Below are 19,599 nucleotides of genomic sequence, written 5' to 3' on the forward strand. Positions count from 1 at the left end.
TCTGTCAGCAGTGGAGTATTCATCTGGATTTGAGTGCTCGTCTCCTGCAGAGCTGTCATACGACAAAAAGAAAATAGCTCTCCTTAGTTAACCTTTGTGTTGGAAAAAGTGGGTTTGGTTTCTGATTTTCAACTGAAAAGAAGCAGGTAAAGTTATTGTAGTATTCCTGGCAAGTGGCTGAAACAGAAGTTCTGTAATAGGATCAGAAAGAATTGGGTAGGTGAGTCATTAGGATAAAATTCATGTGTGTGGTGGATCTAATCTAAGGCAGGCGGCTTCAGGGGAACAAAGGAAAGCCTTGGTCCACTGCCCTTATTAATAGAAGTAGCATTTGTCCAAAACAAATGAAAAAATCCCAAACTCTCAGTATACTCAGAAGAATGTCTAATAAATCATGGGCAAAGCCCAGAACCAGAACAAAGTGCAGTGATAGAGTTGAGTTCCCCTTCTCTTACTGTGCATGAACGAGCATTTCCTGCCTACATTTGTGCTGGGTCAGGAGCTTTAGCTTCCAGCCCTTCTGAACGTCTCTCTCATGTACATTCTGACTGCTCTCAGCCCTTGAACTTGACATACTTTTATTATTGGCTACCAAAGGAGCAAGTCTAATCCTTTAAACCATTACAAACTGTAAACTGGAGCATGCAAGTAGGTGTGTGTGTTAGTTGTGGATTTTTAAAGAGGTGAGCTCAGCTTGAAACAGGTTGTTTCCGAGGGCAAGATAGCCACCTGTTCTTGTCCAAATGCTTCTCTGTGACTTAAAGGTTGGGGTTACTTTGCAGGTAACAGCTAAATCTTTTTCTGTCCTGTCACTTCTCCAGACATGGGTTCTCAGCTTATGTAAAGCCAGATTTAACCCAGAATCTACCTGTTCAAATACCTGCTTTTGGGCCAAACCAAGAAGTGTGGGATGACACAGGGGTCTTCTATCTCTAAGCTTTGGGTGGGTATAAATAGAAAGTAGCTCACATGGTGAACCCAGAGTGTTCATGTGAACATGGTGTGCTAAGGGCTGGCCATTCCCATACTCCCAGAGCCTCTCAGATGGGTGATTGTCCTCACTAGCAGAGCAAGAAGGAACTTCTCAATCTCAGTAAGTTGCATCTGCAGGTGCCTGTATAGATAGATTCATGTGTTGCTATTTTCTCCATTGTTTGATAAGAACATCTCCTACAGGGTTTCCATGAGGCATTTCTGCAGTGGAAGCGATCCATAGTTGAACTTTGCAGATAGTGCCGTGCCAGCAACTTACTCATTCCTTTGGCCTCAGCGTAACCCTCTGGAGTGGCTCCCTGCGGGAGGGTGACTCGCTTGCTTTGAAACCCTGTGCTAGAAATCCAACCAGTGGGGGCTCTGAGGACCCACAGAAGAAACAATGGAGCAGTTCAGTGCCCCAGGGGAGGTGCTGGCTCAACATTCCCTTAGGGAGCCCAGGAAAAACTTGAACAAAACCATGAACATTTCTCAGCTTGCCACTTCTCCACAGCCCAGTAGTTTTGAGTTTATCTTGTTTTACAGTATGATTTTTAACTTTCTTGGAAGGTGTTTTAGTGATCGCTTCTCAATTTTTTAAATTATGTTAGTGATGATTTGTAGCAGAGTGAAGAGCCAAATCATAAAACAGTTGGAGATTATTCAGAGGTTGGCTTGGAAGAGCAGCTGTGTTGTTAAGTGAAAGTAATTTCCTAATTTATGCTTGCTTTGGAGGCAGGGATATTTATAGGTAATAATAATTGCTGACACTATTGCAATGAAAAGAGAGGGGGGACCGAAGTTGTTTATGAGCAGTAGATCTAATAGGTTTTATTTCCAGTTTTCTCTGCTGATAGCAATCCCTTAAGTTATGAGTTGCCCGATGCCACTGGGAGAATGATGGTGTGAGGTTCTTTCTAAACGATGCTAATTCAGAGGGGAACAAAACACTGCACTGAGAAAAGAATTATCTTGTTTGTCTGAATCTTGGACCAAGTCCTGGAGGACTGTCAGCCTCCTCCCAGGTTTTTATAGCTTGAGGGGAAAATTATAAAGCTACAATGCATGGGGAAAAAGGGAGTGTGAGTGAAGGATGGAGGTACTCCAAACAAAGGGCAGAGCAAAGAGATCTTTAGAAGAACAAGCTAAGAACAACAGATTAATTTGTTAGAATTTTAGTGTTCCTCCATTGCCTCTTTGCATTTTCGATAACTCTTTAGCTGATGACCATGATCTGTGTACAAGTACTGTGTGTCTGATGCAGAAGCTTCCTCATGTTTTGCCTGAGACCAAGAGCTGCTTTAATCTCATAACGCTGTTCGGGAGCACTTGCTTTATAGACACAAAGGAAACAAACCAGTTCTATGCTGGAATAGCCTTTTTCTTGTTTTCGTTTTATGGAGCGAAACTGCTCAACCCCTCTGTCTTTAATGCACCATAGATGTCTTGATCCTATAAATTTGATTGTGCCTAATTCCAGATACTGGGACTGCAGCACAGACTTGCTCACATGTGCATTGCAGTAGATGATCAGTGCACTGCAATGAAATAACTGTGACACCTCTAGAATTGTTTAGAAGTCTGTGGTGTATTTATTACTGGTCTGATAAATAAATAGAATTTGTTTACTTTGCGTAGCACAGTTAAGCTAAACTTGAAAAGAAGTTTAATGCCTGTTGACCTGGAAGTTTTATTGAAATACTTGGATGCTGCTGTAAGCTTAAGACAGGAGCTGTACAGTGAGAGATGCACAGTGCTTCTGTTGGTTCTCTATAGCTCATTTGAATAAATCAATATGCAACTAAATCATGGATACCATACATGCATCCAAATGAGAAACTGTCATGGTAAACTTGATTGCTGGTATTTTTGTTAAAAAGCACATCAAATTTAACAATAGAAATGATTGCTGGTCAAAACAGACCTTAAGTGAAATTCCCCCTTTTTAGAAAGTTATGCCAAATGTGCTAGAATATAATTTGGAAGTTGCATCAAAGTGAAGGACTGTGGCAAAAGGGGTAGAATACTGTGCTAAATTGAAATTTTTTTTAAATGTGTACATCAAAATGAAAAAATGAATCAGTAACAGCTGAGCTGGGTACTTGGGAGTGTTGTCAGCTCCTGTGGATTAATTAAAGTGTATCAATTTGTACTACTCATTCAGAGCTTCCTCTAGTCATCTGTTCTGTGTGCATGTAAAATATACATTGGTAATTTTCTATGCTTTGCTGAAATTTCTTCAGTGAAGTAAGATCTTATATTAAGCAGACACTTAAAAGCTAGTTTGGGTCATTCATAACAACATTTCGAGGAAGGAAATAATATTGTCTTAAAAATGAAACCTGATAGTCAAATTTGAATGAAAAGGAGCAAAATGAGAACTTGGAAAGAGTTCAAATTCACAAGAGAATTGAAAATGTTTATTGTGTTCTACACTTCCCAGAAATCAGGTAACAACAAACAGCAGCACAGATATTTAGCACTCCCCAGTGCAGACACTTGGTGACTGGTCTCACTGTCAGAATCTGGGTTGTGGGGCCTCACTTGGAATAAAGCACTTCAGTTATTTTAATTTCTCACTGTGTATAGTGGTGTTTCTAGTAACCATCATTACAGGGCTTTTCCAGGGGAAGGGTGCTTCCAAGGGAATGAGACTGCAGCTGATAAGCGTAAACAGGAGTTTGGAACTCATCTGTTGCATGTGCTTTGTTCCCTGAAGGTCTCTGAACATGGACTTTGAGAATCAAGACAAAGAGAAAGACAACAGCAGCGCCGCTGGGTCTTTTAATGGCAACAGCACCAATAACAGTAAGGGTCAGCTTTACTCCTTACCTTCCTTGCTTCACTTCAGTGCTGCACCTCCTGCTTCACCTGTGCATGTGTTTGAGCTGCTGCATTGCAGATTCACCTGATCCCAGGCTGTGTCTGGGCACTTCCCACCTCACTGTGCTGACACTGCTGTCCATGTCTGGCTCACACCCATGGAAGCTGAATTTAGAGCATCAACATAACATTTCCATAATGTGTAAAAATTGCATGTGGCGCAACTTGTCAGGTTTTACTGGAAATGGAAACAGCTTTACTTTTTAAAAAGCCACCCCACAGTTAGGAGAAGGGAATGTAATTCCTTTTTGTCTGGAGCTCATTGCTACGGCATGTTGGCCAGCCTGTAAGCAGGGAGAGATCATGGGGTGCACTGACAAGCCCCTAAGGAGGATTCAGCCTTATCAGTAGAGAAACTGAAGTAGAGAATTCACATAGCTCTGGGCAACTCATTTATAATGGACAACAAAATATGTGTCTGCACACTCTCTATTCAGAATGGGATTAACATGTCAGCTCCTGCATGGTGACTGTCCCTTCTGTAATCTATAAATAGATTCCAGGCAGCTTGGCCATCTGACATGCACAGTTTTGCAGGTAAAAATATGGAACCGAACAGTTAGAGTGGAACACAGTGTGCATAGTATGTTGTAAATTCATACTTGAGTTTAACTTATAGCAATTTATATTGCCATATTTTGAGAATAGGCGCTAGAATGAAATAGTTTCCCAGAGTATAGAAGGCAGGAATGAGAAGCCCTGAGCATGAAACCCTGAATGCTAAGCTTGTTTTGTTTAAAGCAAGAAATACATCTTTGAAATTATAACATATGTGGTATGTGTCTCTTGCTGTTTTTGTCTTTTCTAATGTAGACTCTTGGAATTTAAATAGTTGTCAGAGCACTGCTGTTGGCAGCACAGAGTAAAGAGGTTGCTGGGCTTGGTGATACAGCAATGAACAGTTGAGGTTTTTGGCATCTGAAAAGGAAGAGAAGACAGTCTGGGGCTGGGGAGTAAAGCACATTAAGGGGATTAGCTGTCAAAATGATCAGAAATGAAATTAAGAACTCTGACATTTAAGGCTGCAGGCACCAATTCCTAGATGCCAAGGTGGTGTGTAGTGTGTCATTTCTGGGTTTTTGTTTTGTTCAGTTTTTCTCTTGAGAAGTTGAAGGGCATGTGAGTAAATGTGCCTTCTCAGAGCAGAAGGAACCGGATCTAAGTCACAGATCAGAATTTTTGTATCTTCACACTGTCATCACTGGGCGGTACATTGCACTTTAATGTACCAGACCTCAGCAATGTAGAAATCCCAAGTGGCTGAGCTCTTCTGCTTTTTAAAATTTATTGTGCTACTTATGTTTAAGAATAATAGATCACGACATGAACTAATAAATGACTTGACCATGTGCAAGTGTCATGACTTCCATGTCTTTTGTTCAGCTTTTCTTTTATGAAAAGGGTTGAATATTTATGACAGATACTAAGTTGTAGTGAGTGTATTTCATGTATGTTTGAGGTTTTTCAGCATAATCAGATACATTGATAACTGAGTTGTACAGGTAACCTGTTATTTATATGACTTGCCACTCCTGACAGGAAAAAATAAGATGCATTCTTACACAGAAATACACACAGACACACAATCTATGTGCATATTTACTTGTCTGAGTATGTTTCACAACCTAAAGGCTTATCCTTCAAATTCTGGGATTGGTAAAAACCCCTTCATACAGCAGTATTTAATTGTTTTGGGATAACAGAGTTGATGTCAAGTTGGTTTTACACCTCTTCTAGGTCTGTGTCACTTAGGAAGTGACTACTTCTGATGTTACCTGTTACTACTTTAGTGCTCTACAAGTAGAAGCGTGTCTTGTATTTTTAATTGGGTTGCTGCTTGTGGCTTCCCCCCCCCCCCCCTCCCGCCCCAGGATCAAATATAAATATAGCTACAGAGACTGGTTAAGTGTTGGAATTTGTTGGGTTAGGTGGGCTTCTCAATTTTGCTGGTAATTCTGAAAACTCAGAAATACAGTAAGAGTTGTCCTGTCCCATGATTAACATCCCTGGTAGTCACATTGCATGGGTGAGGTGGGGGGAAATACTGAGAATAAAATAATTTAGTATCTCTGCCCTGTTTAAAATTACTGCCAGCTTTAAAATGTGAGCCTGAATTCATGTTGCTTTTTAGCAAAAAGGCAGTTACAGTGCACTGCACTGATCTGGTGGTTTCATAAGCAGGTAAATGACTTAGGTATTTTTTGGAAACTGCCCTTTATTGTTAGGTTTGGTATTATCTGGTGATTGCAACCTGTGATGCAGTTTAAGAGCTTGGTGGCCTTCAACCAAGTGGAATTTGAAGCTGTGGCACCTTTTGCATGAACTGGGTCAGCCTAACATTGGTCAGGCTTTTCACCTTGTGTTAAGAGATTAAGTAAACCTTACGTATGCTCTGTTCAACACTGAACAGAGTGTCTCTGTTCAGTGTAAAGTGATTCTAATCCCTAAATAATGTTAATTTTCATAACTTGTTATTCCTTCTATCTATGGGACAAGATAAAACTGAACTTTCAGTTCCTGGGTTCTGCAGAGCGGGGCTGTTGCAGTGCACACATAGCTGGAGTGTTTTTGCACAGGCAGCTATGCTGGGCTCTGAGAGCACCAAGTCAATGCCTGGTGCACCAGCACTGAAAGGGAATGTGCTGTCAGAGCCCTCCCCTGTGCTGGCAAGGGCCAGTGTCTGTGTGTGGTACCAAACACAAGTTCAGTGTCCCCCTTTCTCCTCCAGGTATTCAAACCATCGATTCCACCCAGGCGTTGTTCCTGCCCATTGGAGCGTCCGTGTCTCTCCTAGTTATGTTCTTCTTCTTCGACTCAGTTCAAGTTGTCTTTACAATATGCACAGCAGGTGACTAAGTTTTCTTCTCTTTATAAGACTTGGAATAGAACAGAAAGTATTGATATAATTAAATATTGTTGGTAAGAACTATAATACATGTCACAGTACATTAAAAAAAAGAATCATCAGGTTTCACAGTTGTATTTTCATGTCTCTGTAGCTATAAATAAAGTGAGAACTATTATTTGAGAAGTATTTTCCACTTAGAGATGTGCTAAACCTACTGAACTGTAAATTGCCAGAGGTCTAAACATGCCCAGATGCATTATTTTGTGTAAAGCTCACTTGTTTGTAAATCGATGCTCAGAACTGTACATGGTATTTCATAATTCAGGTACTTAATGGGAAATAACTTTGGAGATCCTGTCCAGAGACTTCTTTCCTAGTTCAGTTTTGGTTTTGCTTTCATGCAGTTTTTCTGTTTCTGGTCTGACTAGCATTTGAATATTAGTCTTTTGCACTGCTTGAATTTAGAACAAAATTGAAACTTAACCTGCAAATAAGTTGCAAATCCTCCAATCCTGTTTAGCATTTACATTTTGTCTTTTAAATAAATACCAAGGCTTTGCTTTTTGGAAAATTTTTGCCTTTTGATCTTACTGCAATTCTTAAGAGATAAGCTGCTGTTGAGAGTAGCAAGAGTCTTCCTACTGCTCCAGATACAGAGCAGCTTCCAAAAATTGTACTCAGTCCCCATACTGAGTCTGTGAAGATTTTTAAGCTCCCAAATACCTCTCATTCTCTCCTACTTCATTGCAGGCTTTTGCCTCACGGTTTAACTCCTGAGCTGTGCATCCCCTCCAGGCTCTTAAACAGGGCTGGTGTTGATGGGTGAAATCTTAAATATCTAATATTGAGACTCGTGTCTAATTCTACCTCCTGTAGAGGTCTGTTGAACTCTGCTTTTATAACTTTGACCTATGACACATATGTTCTTTCCTCTTAAAAAATTCTTCATATAGATTCTACTGTATGCTAGATATCAAGGGAACATATACACACAAATATATAAGCTATTACAAGGAAAGATATATGAAAAAAGAGGAATTTTAATTTGTCAGGGTTATTGGTCCATTTAATTTTTAAATGACCTTGGGATTTTTAACTTTATTTGTAACACTTCTGTGTGTAACTAGAGGATCTTTGTCCCTTGGGGCTTGTTGCAGGTTTCAGGGGATTGGGGATCAGTGCTCTTGGGTATCTTTATTCTTGAACCTGTTTTTTGGTATGTTTGTGCCTTTCCTTGGGCTTGCATCAGAGGGTGTCATCAAGCCCAGAACCTCTGAAATGCAAATATACAGCTCAGAGGCTGTACAGCAGGATGGGGACCCTGCTGGAGTTGGGAACCTGGAACTTGGTCCCTCTGTCCCATGAAGCTCAGGTCATGCTATTTTACATCCTCTGTGGTTAGTAGGACTGATGTGGGGGACTGCTAAATTACAGCTGATATCTGGTTTCTTAAACCCCTTCTAAACATTCCTCTCACAGAGATTTGCCTTTCAGAGAAGAGTCAGGAGCAAGGGTAGGTGCAGCAAGCGGCCAAGGCCAGGACCCACTGCTCGGCAGAGGGCAGAGCCCCAAAGCTGGCACTGCCTTGCAGCCAGGAGTTAAGCCAAGAGATTCCCGAGTGAATCATTGGGATTGAGGCTGGAGGGGATGGGAGGCTTGGGCCTGGAAGCCTGAACAGTCAGGAGTGACTCTGGGAGCAGGTCCTTGCGGGCTCTCTGCGTTGGTGTCGTGGCAGTTTAACTCTCATACTCTGAACGAGCCTGGCATGGGGACACCAGGGCAGGAGGTGCGGGGTTCCCTGCTGGGCAGAGCAGGAGGGGGGAGGAAGGGGGAGGAGAGATTTTGAGGGCAAAGAGGGTTGAGCCTGTGGTGGTAGAGGCAGGGTAGGGAGCAGGGAGGGTAGGCAGTACTTAGGCCAGCAGGGGCACAGGGTTTCTGGGCAGTGTTCTTTTACCAAGCACCTCTGCAGAGGTTCTTGGTTCAGTTTGTGCAGAGTTGCCACACTGTTCATTCTTTCCCTACCTGTTTTGGTTTTCTTCCCCCCTCTGAAATATTGACAGAACTGTGAGTTTTCATGGTGCTGTTTGTATGCAGACACTTCTTAAATTTTCTTTTTAGATTATTTGAGTTCTCCTTTTTTGGTTTTGTTTTGTTTCAAATCTTCCTCCCACCAGAAGGGAAAGATGTGGTTTGACCAAACAAATTTTTCTCCAGTTGGCTTAAACTGTGTAGAGAATGGCTTAATCTGTAAGAGAATGTTTGATTCTCTCCCATCATCTTCATTTGAGAAGAGAAGAAAATTCCCTTTTAAAAACCAGCTACAGTAATTGTTAAAGGAATAAGTACAGGACAGCACAAAGATCTGAACTGCAGCATGCAAAAAGTTCCAAGCGGCTTCCATTTTCATTGCAGTCTGTTCTTGCGGCACAGTTTTGGATGTCTGCTGCTGACATGTCAGTGTCTCCACGCCCTCGCGCTCCAGCCTTTTAAACAGTCCTTTAAAAAAACTGGAAGGAAAAATGATTATAAATACCAGCAGTTACTAAACGTTTTTACAAATGTGTGGGTGGGATAAGTATGCTGCTTGAAAATGTTTATGGAAATAGTCTGTTTGGATATTTATGTATTTTTATAATTCTGTTTTCAAAAACTTGAAGCATTTCATATTGTAAAAAAGTCAAATTGGCAGCTACTGGCTATAAGTTATTTGAAGTTGTACTGTGTTTTAGTAATGAATGAAGAGTTTTGAATGAGATGGGAGAAAAAATTACCGAGTTAAAAAGGGGAAAAAAACCCTTTATTATGCTAAGTTAGTTTGTGTCTTATGTTGAAAAATTGAAAGAAAATCTCACAGCCAGTTTGTAGTAGATTTTTTTTTAGTCAGAATATGTGGAAACTTTTTCTTGCTGACATGATCATGAATAGATTTAAAACTTTTTTTTAAGGTTTGGGGATGGGGCGTTGCTTTCCTTTGAGAGCTTTCATTTCATTTCAGTCTGAAGGCTCACTGTTGTGCAGAAAGCCTCAGAGCCTTGAGCTGCTCACGCTGGAATAATATTGAGCATATGATAATGGAACATTGTTGCAAGAGCTTTTTCAAATTGGAGAAGCCTGTTTGTGTGCTGTAGAAATTAGGTCTGAATGTCCTAATATTACCTTTTCTTCTTTTTGTAGTCCTTGCAACAATAGCTTTTGCTTTCCTTCTGCTCCCGATGTGCCAGTACTTAACACGGCCTTGCTCACCTCAGAACAAGTAAGGACTTGAGCAATCCTTTGCTCCTCTTCTTGTGTGTTGTATTTCTTTAATGAGAATTCTTTAATATGCATTAACCTCAGGGCTGATGTTTGTGCATATTTTTTGTGCCAACATCATGTTTCCACTTTGAAAGTAGGAAGCACAATTTCTTCAAGTCATTCACACTTGCCAGCCTGGGAAATACAATACCACTTCTGGGGACTAGATTTCCCAACAGTGAGTTTTAATAAGTTTGGGTTGTTTTGGCTGAGATTTTAGAGTTTGGGATTTGGCACTGGATTTTAATGTTTGTTAACACTGGACTCTGGATTTTAATGCTGGCGCTTCCGGAGACTGTAGTTGAACCAGTGGAAATTACAGTTGTTAATGTCATGTTTTGAAACTAATTTTATTTTTTAACCTTGTGATTGGTGTTCATGTTGCTAAAAGCACTATCTTAGGTGGTGCTAGGAATGGTGGCAATTTCAAGAGCAGTGCCAAGATTTACAGGGTTTTTTCCATCTCTGCAGTTCATGCTTTACACACAGTATTTGAGTGTGAGGAAAGCTTTTATTTTGTTGCTGTTTTGGTACCTATTTGTGGCAAAGGAACTTCCCTTCAGCTGATCTTTCATCAGCAGTTGAGCCTTGTTCCAACAGTGTCCACTTTCTGTTCTTCAAATGGAAACATAAAGTCGTCCAGCTGATGTTTGTGTGTTCTAGGATTTCCTTTGGCTGCTGTGGGCGTTTCACTGCTGCTGAGTTACTCTCGTTTTTTCTGTCTGTGATGCTTGTCCTTATCTGGGTCCTAACTGGCCACTGGCTCCTAATGGATGGTGAGTATTTGAATTAAGGGGTTTTACTACTGTTTTGTGCCTGTTCTGACACATCAGTTGCCTGGTGATGATGGGTGAAATTTGCTGATATTAATGGCTTGGCTGCTGAGCTGTGTGGCAGACTCCCTGAAGAGCCACTGCCAGGAACATGCTGGGGAGTGCTTGGGACACCTGTTTTTCTGGTTTGTAAAAGCTTCCAGGGAAGTGCCAGAACACTCATGAAAGATATTCCACACTTCAAACACATCTACCATGTGGTGTAGGGTGAATGGCCGGATTGAGTTAATGTGTGGAGACAGTGGTTGTGTATGATTCATAGCTTGAGCCTAAAAATCTGGTTAATTTTTGCTGTGCATCTTGTTGTTTATTGGTTCCAATGCTCAAATAATTTGTTATATGAGGCAGCTCACAGTAGCTGGTTGTCTTTAATCTCAGCGATGCTTGCCTTGGGTGCTGAGATGGCCTTGGGTGAAACTGGCAATCAGCCAGCTGGCTTGAGGGTGTGATTTATTGTTTTTTTTTTCTTGGTGGTTGACCTGAATTCACAGTTTACTGTTCTGAAAAGCAGCCTTCATCCTTCCCTCCTGCCTTCCAAATCTCTTGTGCTAGCTCTGGCACTCACTTAATCACATGGTAAACTGATCCAGCTCACTAGAATGGCAGCATACTTGGGTTTTGCTAGCCTATTTTTCTGCTGCTGCAGTGAGATGGATTATTGTGTAGTCAGGTATGTGCAGAAGGTAAGTGGCAGCATGATGGGATCTGAGGGGATGGAGTCGATATAATAGCAAAGGCATGAAGGGGTAGCCAGGAGCAGGACCTCTGCTTCTCAGCAGTGTCAGGCTCCTAAATTGGCTTAGGACATGGTGTAATGGCACCCTGAGGTCTTGATTGCTTGAGGAAAAATTGCAGCATTACCTGCCCTTGAAATTGTTTGTTACAATAGAAAACATTCATCCCATCAGCTTCCAGTTTCTCCTAAATGAGGCAGCAGCAGCAGCAAGTCCTTACTACTGAAACCTCTCACGGCATCTTCATTCTTTCTTTTGTATATGGGCGTTATGCTTCATTCATGGTTTGAACTGCTTTAAAGCTCCCACCTGTTGTATGGAAGGGAAATACCTTTTAAAATACCAGATACTAAATGAAAAATTGCAGACAAAGTCTGTTTTGTGATAAACAGAGTAGCCTACCATGAAATCAAGGGTGACACTTGATCTGCAGTAGCTGCAAAGCTTAAAGGAATGTCAAGTGTGGATTTTGGCAGAATGTGAAGAGTTGTCTACACTGAGATACCAGCAGAAGCGTTTAGTTAAAAATAGTTATTTTTGTGAGTGCTTCAGTCTGACATGGTGGACTTTGCAGTAATTAATCTACAGAGCTCTGAGCTGCTGGTGCAGAGTGGTGTCTGGCTTTTATTTGTCTTGAGGTTTTTATGATTTACTGAATTGTGTTGCTGCTATCTCGCTTTGAATTATTTTATGTAGTTTATATTAAGGGAGCTTGAACTATATAGGTGATCCTCCTGTCATTTGTTCAAATCCATTTAAATCAGTGTTTGCCAGTGACACTAAATAAGGAATTGCTTTTATTGGCCTTTATCAGGGAAACTCACTGGGGCTTTAGTCCTCGTACTGTGCTGCTGCATGTGGGATCCCATCATCTCTGCCTTCTCTGTGGTGGAGTCCTGGAGATGCCAGAGACTCCCATGCGGAGGGCAGTGTGGGCAGCAGTGCAGACATCAGCACCGCTGCCCACGTGCATCCAAGTGTCCTGTCCTTAAGGCAGCGCTGGCAGCTGCTGGCTGCACCTGGCCCGGGAGGATCCTCGGTTTGGCTGTCGGCAGAGAATGAACCAGGTGTTGTGAATGTACTGCTCATTGCCTGGGCGGGGCTGGAGGAGGATCTGGAGGAACAGGGTGGGTGTTCCTTCTGAGCAGCAGCACATGGAGAGTCCTAGGTGTTCGGTCGGGGCTGTGCAGTTGATTTTCTCAGTGTGAAAGAGCGTTGCTGCTCGAGAGCTGAGGAGAACGCGGGAATTACTTCTTGGTAATTGCCAGGCCTTACAAAATCGAGGTGTGGTGGTTCCTGCTGGGACAGCCTTTGCTGCCCAAATCCTACCCTGCCCCTGCCTGCACAGCCCTTGGCTGAAGTGCTTCTAAAGGCAGGGACGTGTTACCCGGTAGAGTGAGCCCATGTTGGCTCTGGGGAGTTTGTTCTGGCATGTGATGATGCACATTTATAGGTATTGAAATGCTTATTTCTCAGAGCAGATTGTTTGATGACAGAATCTCCGAGGATGGTCACCATTCTCTGGTAAAGCCTGGTTAAAATAAAAGCTTTCCTAAATAGTGGGCAGAGCTGGAGATGTACAACAGGAATGTTATAGATGTATGGAATATCTGTAGTTACAGAGTGAATGGCATGGTCACGGATACCCCGGGAGCTGCAGCAGCAATTGGGCCTGTGCTCTTATTCCTTTCTTTTAAAATACACTGTGATTAGATCAGATCCACCACAACCTGGTGGCTTGTGGGAGAAGTTAAAGCTTCCCTAGCTTATGAAGTCTTTGTAAACCAGACCCCACACCACCAGCATCTTGGAGCTTTCACCTGCTGTGGATGCAGGAGAGCTGGAAAGCTGCCAGAGAGTCTAATCACATATGCAAGAATATTCTTAATCCTCAGAATATCCCTATTCCATAAGAAGTGTGTTTGCAGGAACTCTGGAGTTAATTTGTTCTGTTAATTGAGGGTTAACTCTTCCAGTGTTTTCTTATTCAGCCTTGTTAACCAATTGCACAGCACTTCCAAACTAGAGCTGCTGGTTGTGTGGCTGCTCTACCTCTCTTTCTTTCTCTCATCTTTGTCTATTTTTTAATGATCTGGAGTATATTTCAGTGAAGATTTGCCTTATATTGTTTGTTAACACTATGCATGAGCTTGGATAGGGAAGCTGGCTTCCATTTAGAGAAGTCCATTGACTGCACTTTGGCCCATATTACTTGTACTTGCTCTTGGGCATTCCTGCTTCTCTTGCTTTTTAAATTTACCAGCGTTTCTTAAAGCAGTTGCAAAACTGTGTAATTATTAGCATGTGTATTTCACTGTCAGCTCTGAAGGATTTTTCCATCTCCTTTTCTACCCAGTATTTGCTTAGTTTGATGCCTTGGCCATGTGCCTGTGTTCAGTGAGAGAGAAATGGAGTGTGTGACCAATAGATAAAACTCACACTGGTTACAATATTTCCATTTCTCATTAATTATAACCTGAAAATCCTCTCCTAAATATAGGCTTGCTTGAGCTATTATTGACACTGGCTTTAGAGAAACCTCTTTGATTTAAATGTCTGTTCCCTTGTATTTGCTCTTCTGCCCAGGAAGTCTGTAACTGACGGCTATGCTGAATTACTGAATACAGTTCTTTTTCTTGCTGCTTTGCTGTGTAAAATTTTTCAAAACTCAATAATTTGCTCACATTTTGTAGCTTGCTGTGCCATTTGTTACAGTTGCGCAGCATGACTTAGGGTGCATTTTTATGTCAGTAATCCCATTGCTTTGTTCAAACTGGCTGCTGTGACACTTGGGGTTGTGCTAAGGTTGCCAGTTCTCAAGAGATAAGGTGGACTTGACAGAGTTGCTGGGATGCAGCCCCTGGGCACTGCAAGCAGCCACGCTGGCAGGAGGCTTTTGGGGCATGCTTATTCTTTGAATGCATATGGATGTGATTCCCTAGTGATTGGATGGAAGATTGCCCCAGCTTTCAGGTGAAATGCAAGTGTAAGGTGGCTTCACAGCCCCATAATTACAGCCTGAGAATCCAGAAGTTAATTTGTCCATTTTGGCTGAGTCCAGTTGTCACACTGGTGGGCATATGCATAATGAATTGGCTTCCCCTGCAGTTCCAGTTGGCAAAAATGGGATTGTAACTTCTTACAAATTCTGTGTCGTGTTAGACGAAGACATTTTGTTGACAAATGTCTGCATGATTGACTGTAATCTGATCCCAACAGGGCTCCATTATTCCTTACAAATAGACTGATACCATAGATGAAAGCCGATTTGCTTTTTAAGATTTTTTTTTTAAATTTGTTTTATTATAAGTATTTCTTTGGGGATTTACTTGTAACCAGTAGAAATACATTCAGTTGTCAGTTAAGTATCCTTGGTAGCTGAGGCTGGGCTTAAAGAAGCAGGCAATGACACAAATGTGAAGACTGGGTTTTTGTTTAAAATCTTACCTTCTACCCTGACAAAATTCCCCTTGGTACAGAGTGAAAATCTGAGCTGTGTTATGTTCTTCAGCTCATTGATCTGGCTGAAAACTCACTCTTAGGAGGGATTAGGAAAAAACTTACCCATATTTTTCCCCCCTAAGCTTTCACACACATTTTGGTTGTTGGATATCTAAACGGTGACGTTTCATGGTATTCAGGCAGTCTTGCACAGTCTTGCCCAAGCAGAAGTTTGGTTTGAATGGGTTTGTTAGACCAAGTTCTAACAAGTCATGTAACCACACCCTTTCTGAATTAAGAGTCAAGGATCTTATTTATTTTATGCGTTTGTTAGAAAACCTAATAGAGGAAAAGTAGAGGTTTGTGTTTGAGGCACAGAGAATTCAAAGTTGTTTTGTTGCTTCTGTTTTAAAGTGGGTAGTCAGGGTTGTACAGGGGAGATGGAGTCTCTACGCAAAGGACGTGGAAACATTTCTTTGTGGTGGGTGGTGGAAGTTGAGTGGAACAGGCAGTTGTGCCTGCAGAGTGATCTCTGCTTCTATGGGGACATGTTTGCAGTTGGCTACTGAATGTATTTTGACTTTGCTTAACCCTGTTAAGAAGAATTTCACTGTCTGGAAATGTTAGACAGTCATCTAGTGTGTGCTGAGCTGCACAGGTGCAAACAGAGGCTTCTTGGGGTTCTAGCGGGAGATAGTGGCTTGGGATTGGTGTTTTTCTGTTTGTTTTGCTATTTTTAATGAACTAATAATGTCTTGCATTTTGTAGCTCTGGCTATGGGCCTGTGCGTTGCAATGATAGCCTTTGTTCGGCTACCGAGCCTGAAGGTTTCCTGCTTGCTGCTCTCTGGGTTACTAATTTATGATGTCTTTTGGGTAAGTGTTTGGTTTGGTTTTGCTAAAACTGTTTTTATGCTTTGGATTTGTAATCAGCTTGGGACTAGTTTTACATGAAGTTTGCTGGTATAAAGTTGATGAAATCTGGCAAAGCCAAAAGATCAGCTCCACCACTCCATTCTGAGATGCTGAATTCTACAACAGGATACAGAATTATCTTCTTGCTAATTACTTGAAAAAAAGCAGAAATAAGATTAGAATATTTTGACTTTTGCATATTATATAAAAAAAAAAAATTTGGACCTCAAATTTTGAAAGCCCTCTGAAGATGGGAACAAGCATTTCCCATACACACAAAGAAAGCCATGTCCACACCAGCAAAGGGTGCACGTGTTGGCTTCTGATTAGCAGTGAAATATGCAGAACAGGAATGTGAATGGACTTGCAGCCAGAAAAGTTGGCATAAAATCCTAGTGCACTTCTACAAGAAACCTGACAGAATGCATTTTGTAATAGGAGGAGGGGTTCATTTCATCTTTGCATAACACTGAGCACTGATCCAGGGCAGCACCCACTGACAGCTCTGGCAGCCAGGCAGTTTTCCAGTGGGATGGGCTGTAGCATAAAAACCTGTTGGAAACAAGGGCTGCCTCATTCCATTTATGAGTGAGCACTATGATCACCTCTTCTCTGTTCTGCAGCTTTCTCCTATATTCAGGGTGCTGTTATCTGCATTTGTCATCCCACACTATCTGCTTGTTGTCCAGACAGATCCTTTGCCAAAGGATCTCAATACTAATCATTATCTTGATATCAGAAAGGATATTCCAGTTATTCTTGAGGATTAATAGTGTAAAAAGTTCTATCTGAATTTTTGAAATTGAATTTTTGCCTTTCATCATCATATGTATATGGAAAATTTGGAAAATATCCTTTCTTTTCTTCAATAGGCAAAGCAAAAATACATGCAGCTTGAGTTGCTGTGTAATTGCAGTTTGTGACTTCTGATTTCCTTGCTCTGTAGGTCTTTTTTTCTGCCTACATCTTTAACAGCAATGTTATGGTGAAAGTGGCCACACAACCAGCTGATAATCCCCTGGACGTGTTGTCCCGGAAACTTCACCTGGGACCAAATGTGGGCAGAGATGTTCCCCGTCTGTCACTGCCTGGCAAACTTGTATTCCCAAGGTAAAAGCTTCTTTTACTATATTACATGAGAAATGTTTTCCCTCCGTAGACTTAGCAGTACTAATTCTGTTGGGAAATACCAGCCTAGATCCCTGTTCAGTCATTCCCTCTTCATGCTAGAGGAGTATAATGAGCAGTGAGGACTGGACACCTTGCTCATTCGTAGAGAAAAGACCCTGACTGGGGTAAAAGGTGCCCTGTTCAGAGGAGCATACACTTTTCAACGTTTGTGTGAGTTCTGCAGCCTGATGATTGCTAGTGTGACCTCACACTTAAAAGCAAAAGATCTGAGGTCTATTATAACATCAGAATAGCCTGGATTACTGAATAATTGCAGATGATTGGGAAGGGGTTGGAAACTGATCTAGGCAAGGGTGGGTTACCAGGCAAGCACAGTGCTGGAGGGAGATTATTCCATATGTCCCTGCTCCAGTGTTCCCTGATGGCTCAGATCTATAAGCAGACACACCCAGGGCCTGGTGGGGCAGTAAGCTCAGTGCAGCAGCAGTCAAGCAGTAGGTTTTGTTGGCATATTATTCTGTTCTTGTTTCTTTAGGTGTTGGGATGCTGAAATTAGAGAGATTAGAAGATGATTGTCTGCAATGATGAAAACAAAATTGTTCACTTTGTCAACTTTGTGATAACTTAATTTGCCTTCATTTTCATGAAAAACATCTTGGATTTAAGATAATAGACAATTTTAGTTCTTAATCTTTTTCACAACTGGCTCTTTTCTGGGAATCTGACAAGACTGTAGTTTTCTGTTTTGTCTGAATATCCAAAATGGGTGTACTGCCTTGTTTTATATCTATGTGTACGGGGATGAAGGTGCACTGCCTATCAATGGTAATCAAACACTCAGATAAAAAGGGCCAGCTGGTCCCTCTCATCAGCGCCGAGGAGGGAGAGGACTGAAATACTGTGTCAATGGATCTGTTCATTGAGTGAGTTAAGGGCAAAAGCAGTGTAAACACTACTGGGAGAGGGAAACTGGTTTGGAGCAATGTCGTCCCTGCCCAAATGGTTTGTGTAAAGCTGAGGTGGTGGAGAAATCACTGAGGAAAACCTCATTAGCCAGCATTGGGTTCTGCTATGTGCAAGTTTGCTGGTAGAAAGGGGGGCTGTGCCAAATGAAGCTCAAAACCACAGTGGAGGCAGTCTAGAGCTTGTCATCTTGTGTTTTGGGCATGAACCCAATTCCAGTTGCTCTTTAGTTCCACAGGCAGCCACTTCTCCATGCTGGGGATTGGAGATATTGTGATGCCAGGGCTTCTGCTCTGCTTCGTCCTGCGCTACGATAACTACAAAAAACAAGCCAACAGTGATTCCTGTGGTGCCCCAGGACCAGGGAACATCTCTGGGCGTATGCAGAAGGTCTCTTACTTTCACTGCACACTTATTGGCTATTTTGTAGGTGAGTAATTAGTTCAATATGAAGAGCTGCCTAAGTGAGCAGACATGGGATTCCTGTAGTAGGTTTAAAAGATGATGAAAGCAAGTGTAAAGAGGCTTTAAGAGAATGCTTGGTTATGTTCTTTTTAATCCTCCTCTCTTTGTGTTTATTGGCATGGTCTATAGTCTTTGAGACTTTTTTTTTTGTAGTTGTATTTTACATAGAGGATGAAAGAGATTATCAGTGGTTTTGTTAGCGCTTGGCACTTTGCTTCACTGGCATAGAAAGTGTCGTAGTTCATACCTGAGTGATGGGAAAAATATGGGAGTTTCCAGATGAATTTTGCTGTGCACAGTACATAGCAGATCTAAGCAATTCACCTAGGCAATTCCTGCATATTTGTATTCTCATCCTGTGACATAGTAGAACATACAGAAAATCATCAGTAGTTACAACTGGAATGCTGTTTATAATTTGCTGTAGCCAGCCCTTTCCTGCCTAGTATAAAACAGGCTTTTCCCTCCAGTCAGGGCATGCGTGTGCGTATCCTGACCTCCTGTGGCCCTTCTGAGGCTGAAAAGGAAAGATCATTTTCTACCAATAGCCTTCTTTCCCCCACACCTCGATTTTTTCCCCCTACGCTCCCTTCTGGCAAGTGTTCAGGAAAGTCATTCCTGATGTGTACAGCCCTTCCCATGAGCCCCTACTGCTCAGGCCAGGGGCCACACACCAGCAGTCTCAAGAGCAGCACTTCAGTGCAATGCAGTCAGCGTCCCCCCTTCACCTTTTGTTGTATTTTGTCTGAATTATTCTTGGCTTAGTCTGAAATTCAAAACTGGACCAAGTGGCTCAACACAGCCCAATACTAAAATAGAGTAATTTTTCACTGTTTTGCTTGTTTTAACTGCATTCAGGGAAAGCAAAGCACAGAGAAGTAACTTTTCCTCACCTGTGTCTCATAATGAGGGTGAAGGAAACCTCAGTGGATGAAATGCTGAGAAACATCCACATGCAACCTGAAGATGTTTATAGTGACTTTTTTTCTCTTACAGGTTTATTAACTGCAACAGTAGCTTCTCGTATTCACCGGGCAGCCCAGCCTGCCCTGCTCTATTTGGTACCATTCACTTTATTGCCACTCCTCACCATGGCCTATTTAAAGGTAAGAGGGGAGGAC

General features: G+C 41.9%; 1 protein-coding gene across 8 annotated transcripts in view; it reads left to right on the plus strand.

Annotated features, from left to right (window-relative positions):
* Nucleotides 1–19,599, plus strand: part of SPPL3 (signal peptide peptidase like 3) — a 77,056-nt gene that overhangs the window by 51,349 nt on the left and 6,108 nt on the right. For 7 of the 8 annotated variants that reach the window (XM_069030672.1, XM_069030673.1, XM_069030669.1 and 4 more), the window contains 8 exons: nt 3,692–3,786; nt 6,584–6,703; nt 9,878–9,956; nt 10,661–10,773; nt 15,774–15,880; nt 16,866–17,029; nt 18,244–18,443; nt 19,475–19,584. In XM_069030672.1, coding sequence (XP_068886773.1) covers nt 3,702–3,786; nt 6,584–6,703; nt 9,878–9,956; nt 10,661–10,773; nt 15,774–15,880; nt 16,866–17,029; nt 18,244–18,443; nt 19,475–19,584 — 978 coding nt within the window. In that variant the 5' untranslated portion in view covers nt 3,692–3,701. The remainder of the gene's footprint in view (nt 1–3,691; nt 3,787–6,583; nt 6,704–9,877; nt 9,957–10,660; nt 10,774–15,773; nt 15,881–16,865; nt 17,030–18,243; nt 18,444–19,474; nt 19,585–19,599) is intronic. The other variant, XM_069030665.1, reaches the window with a different exon arrangement.

The sequence above is a fragment of the Aphelocoma coerulescens genome, chromosome 15, assembly GCF_041296385.1.
Source record: "Aphelocoma coerulescens isolate FSJ_1873_10779 chromosome 15, UR_Acoe_1.0, whole genome shotgun sequence".
In the NCBI taxonomy this organism is placed as follows: Eukaryota; Metazoa; Chordata; class Aves; order Passeriformes; family Corvidae; genus Aphelocoma; species Aphelocoma coerulescens.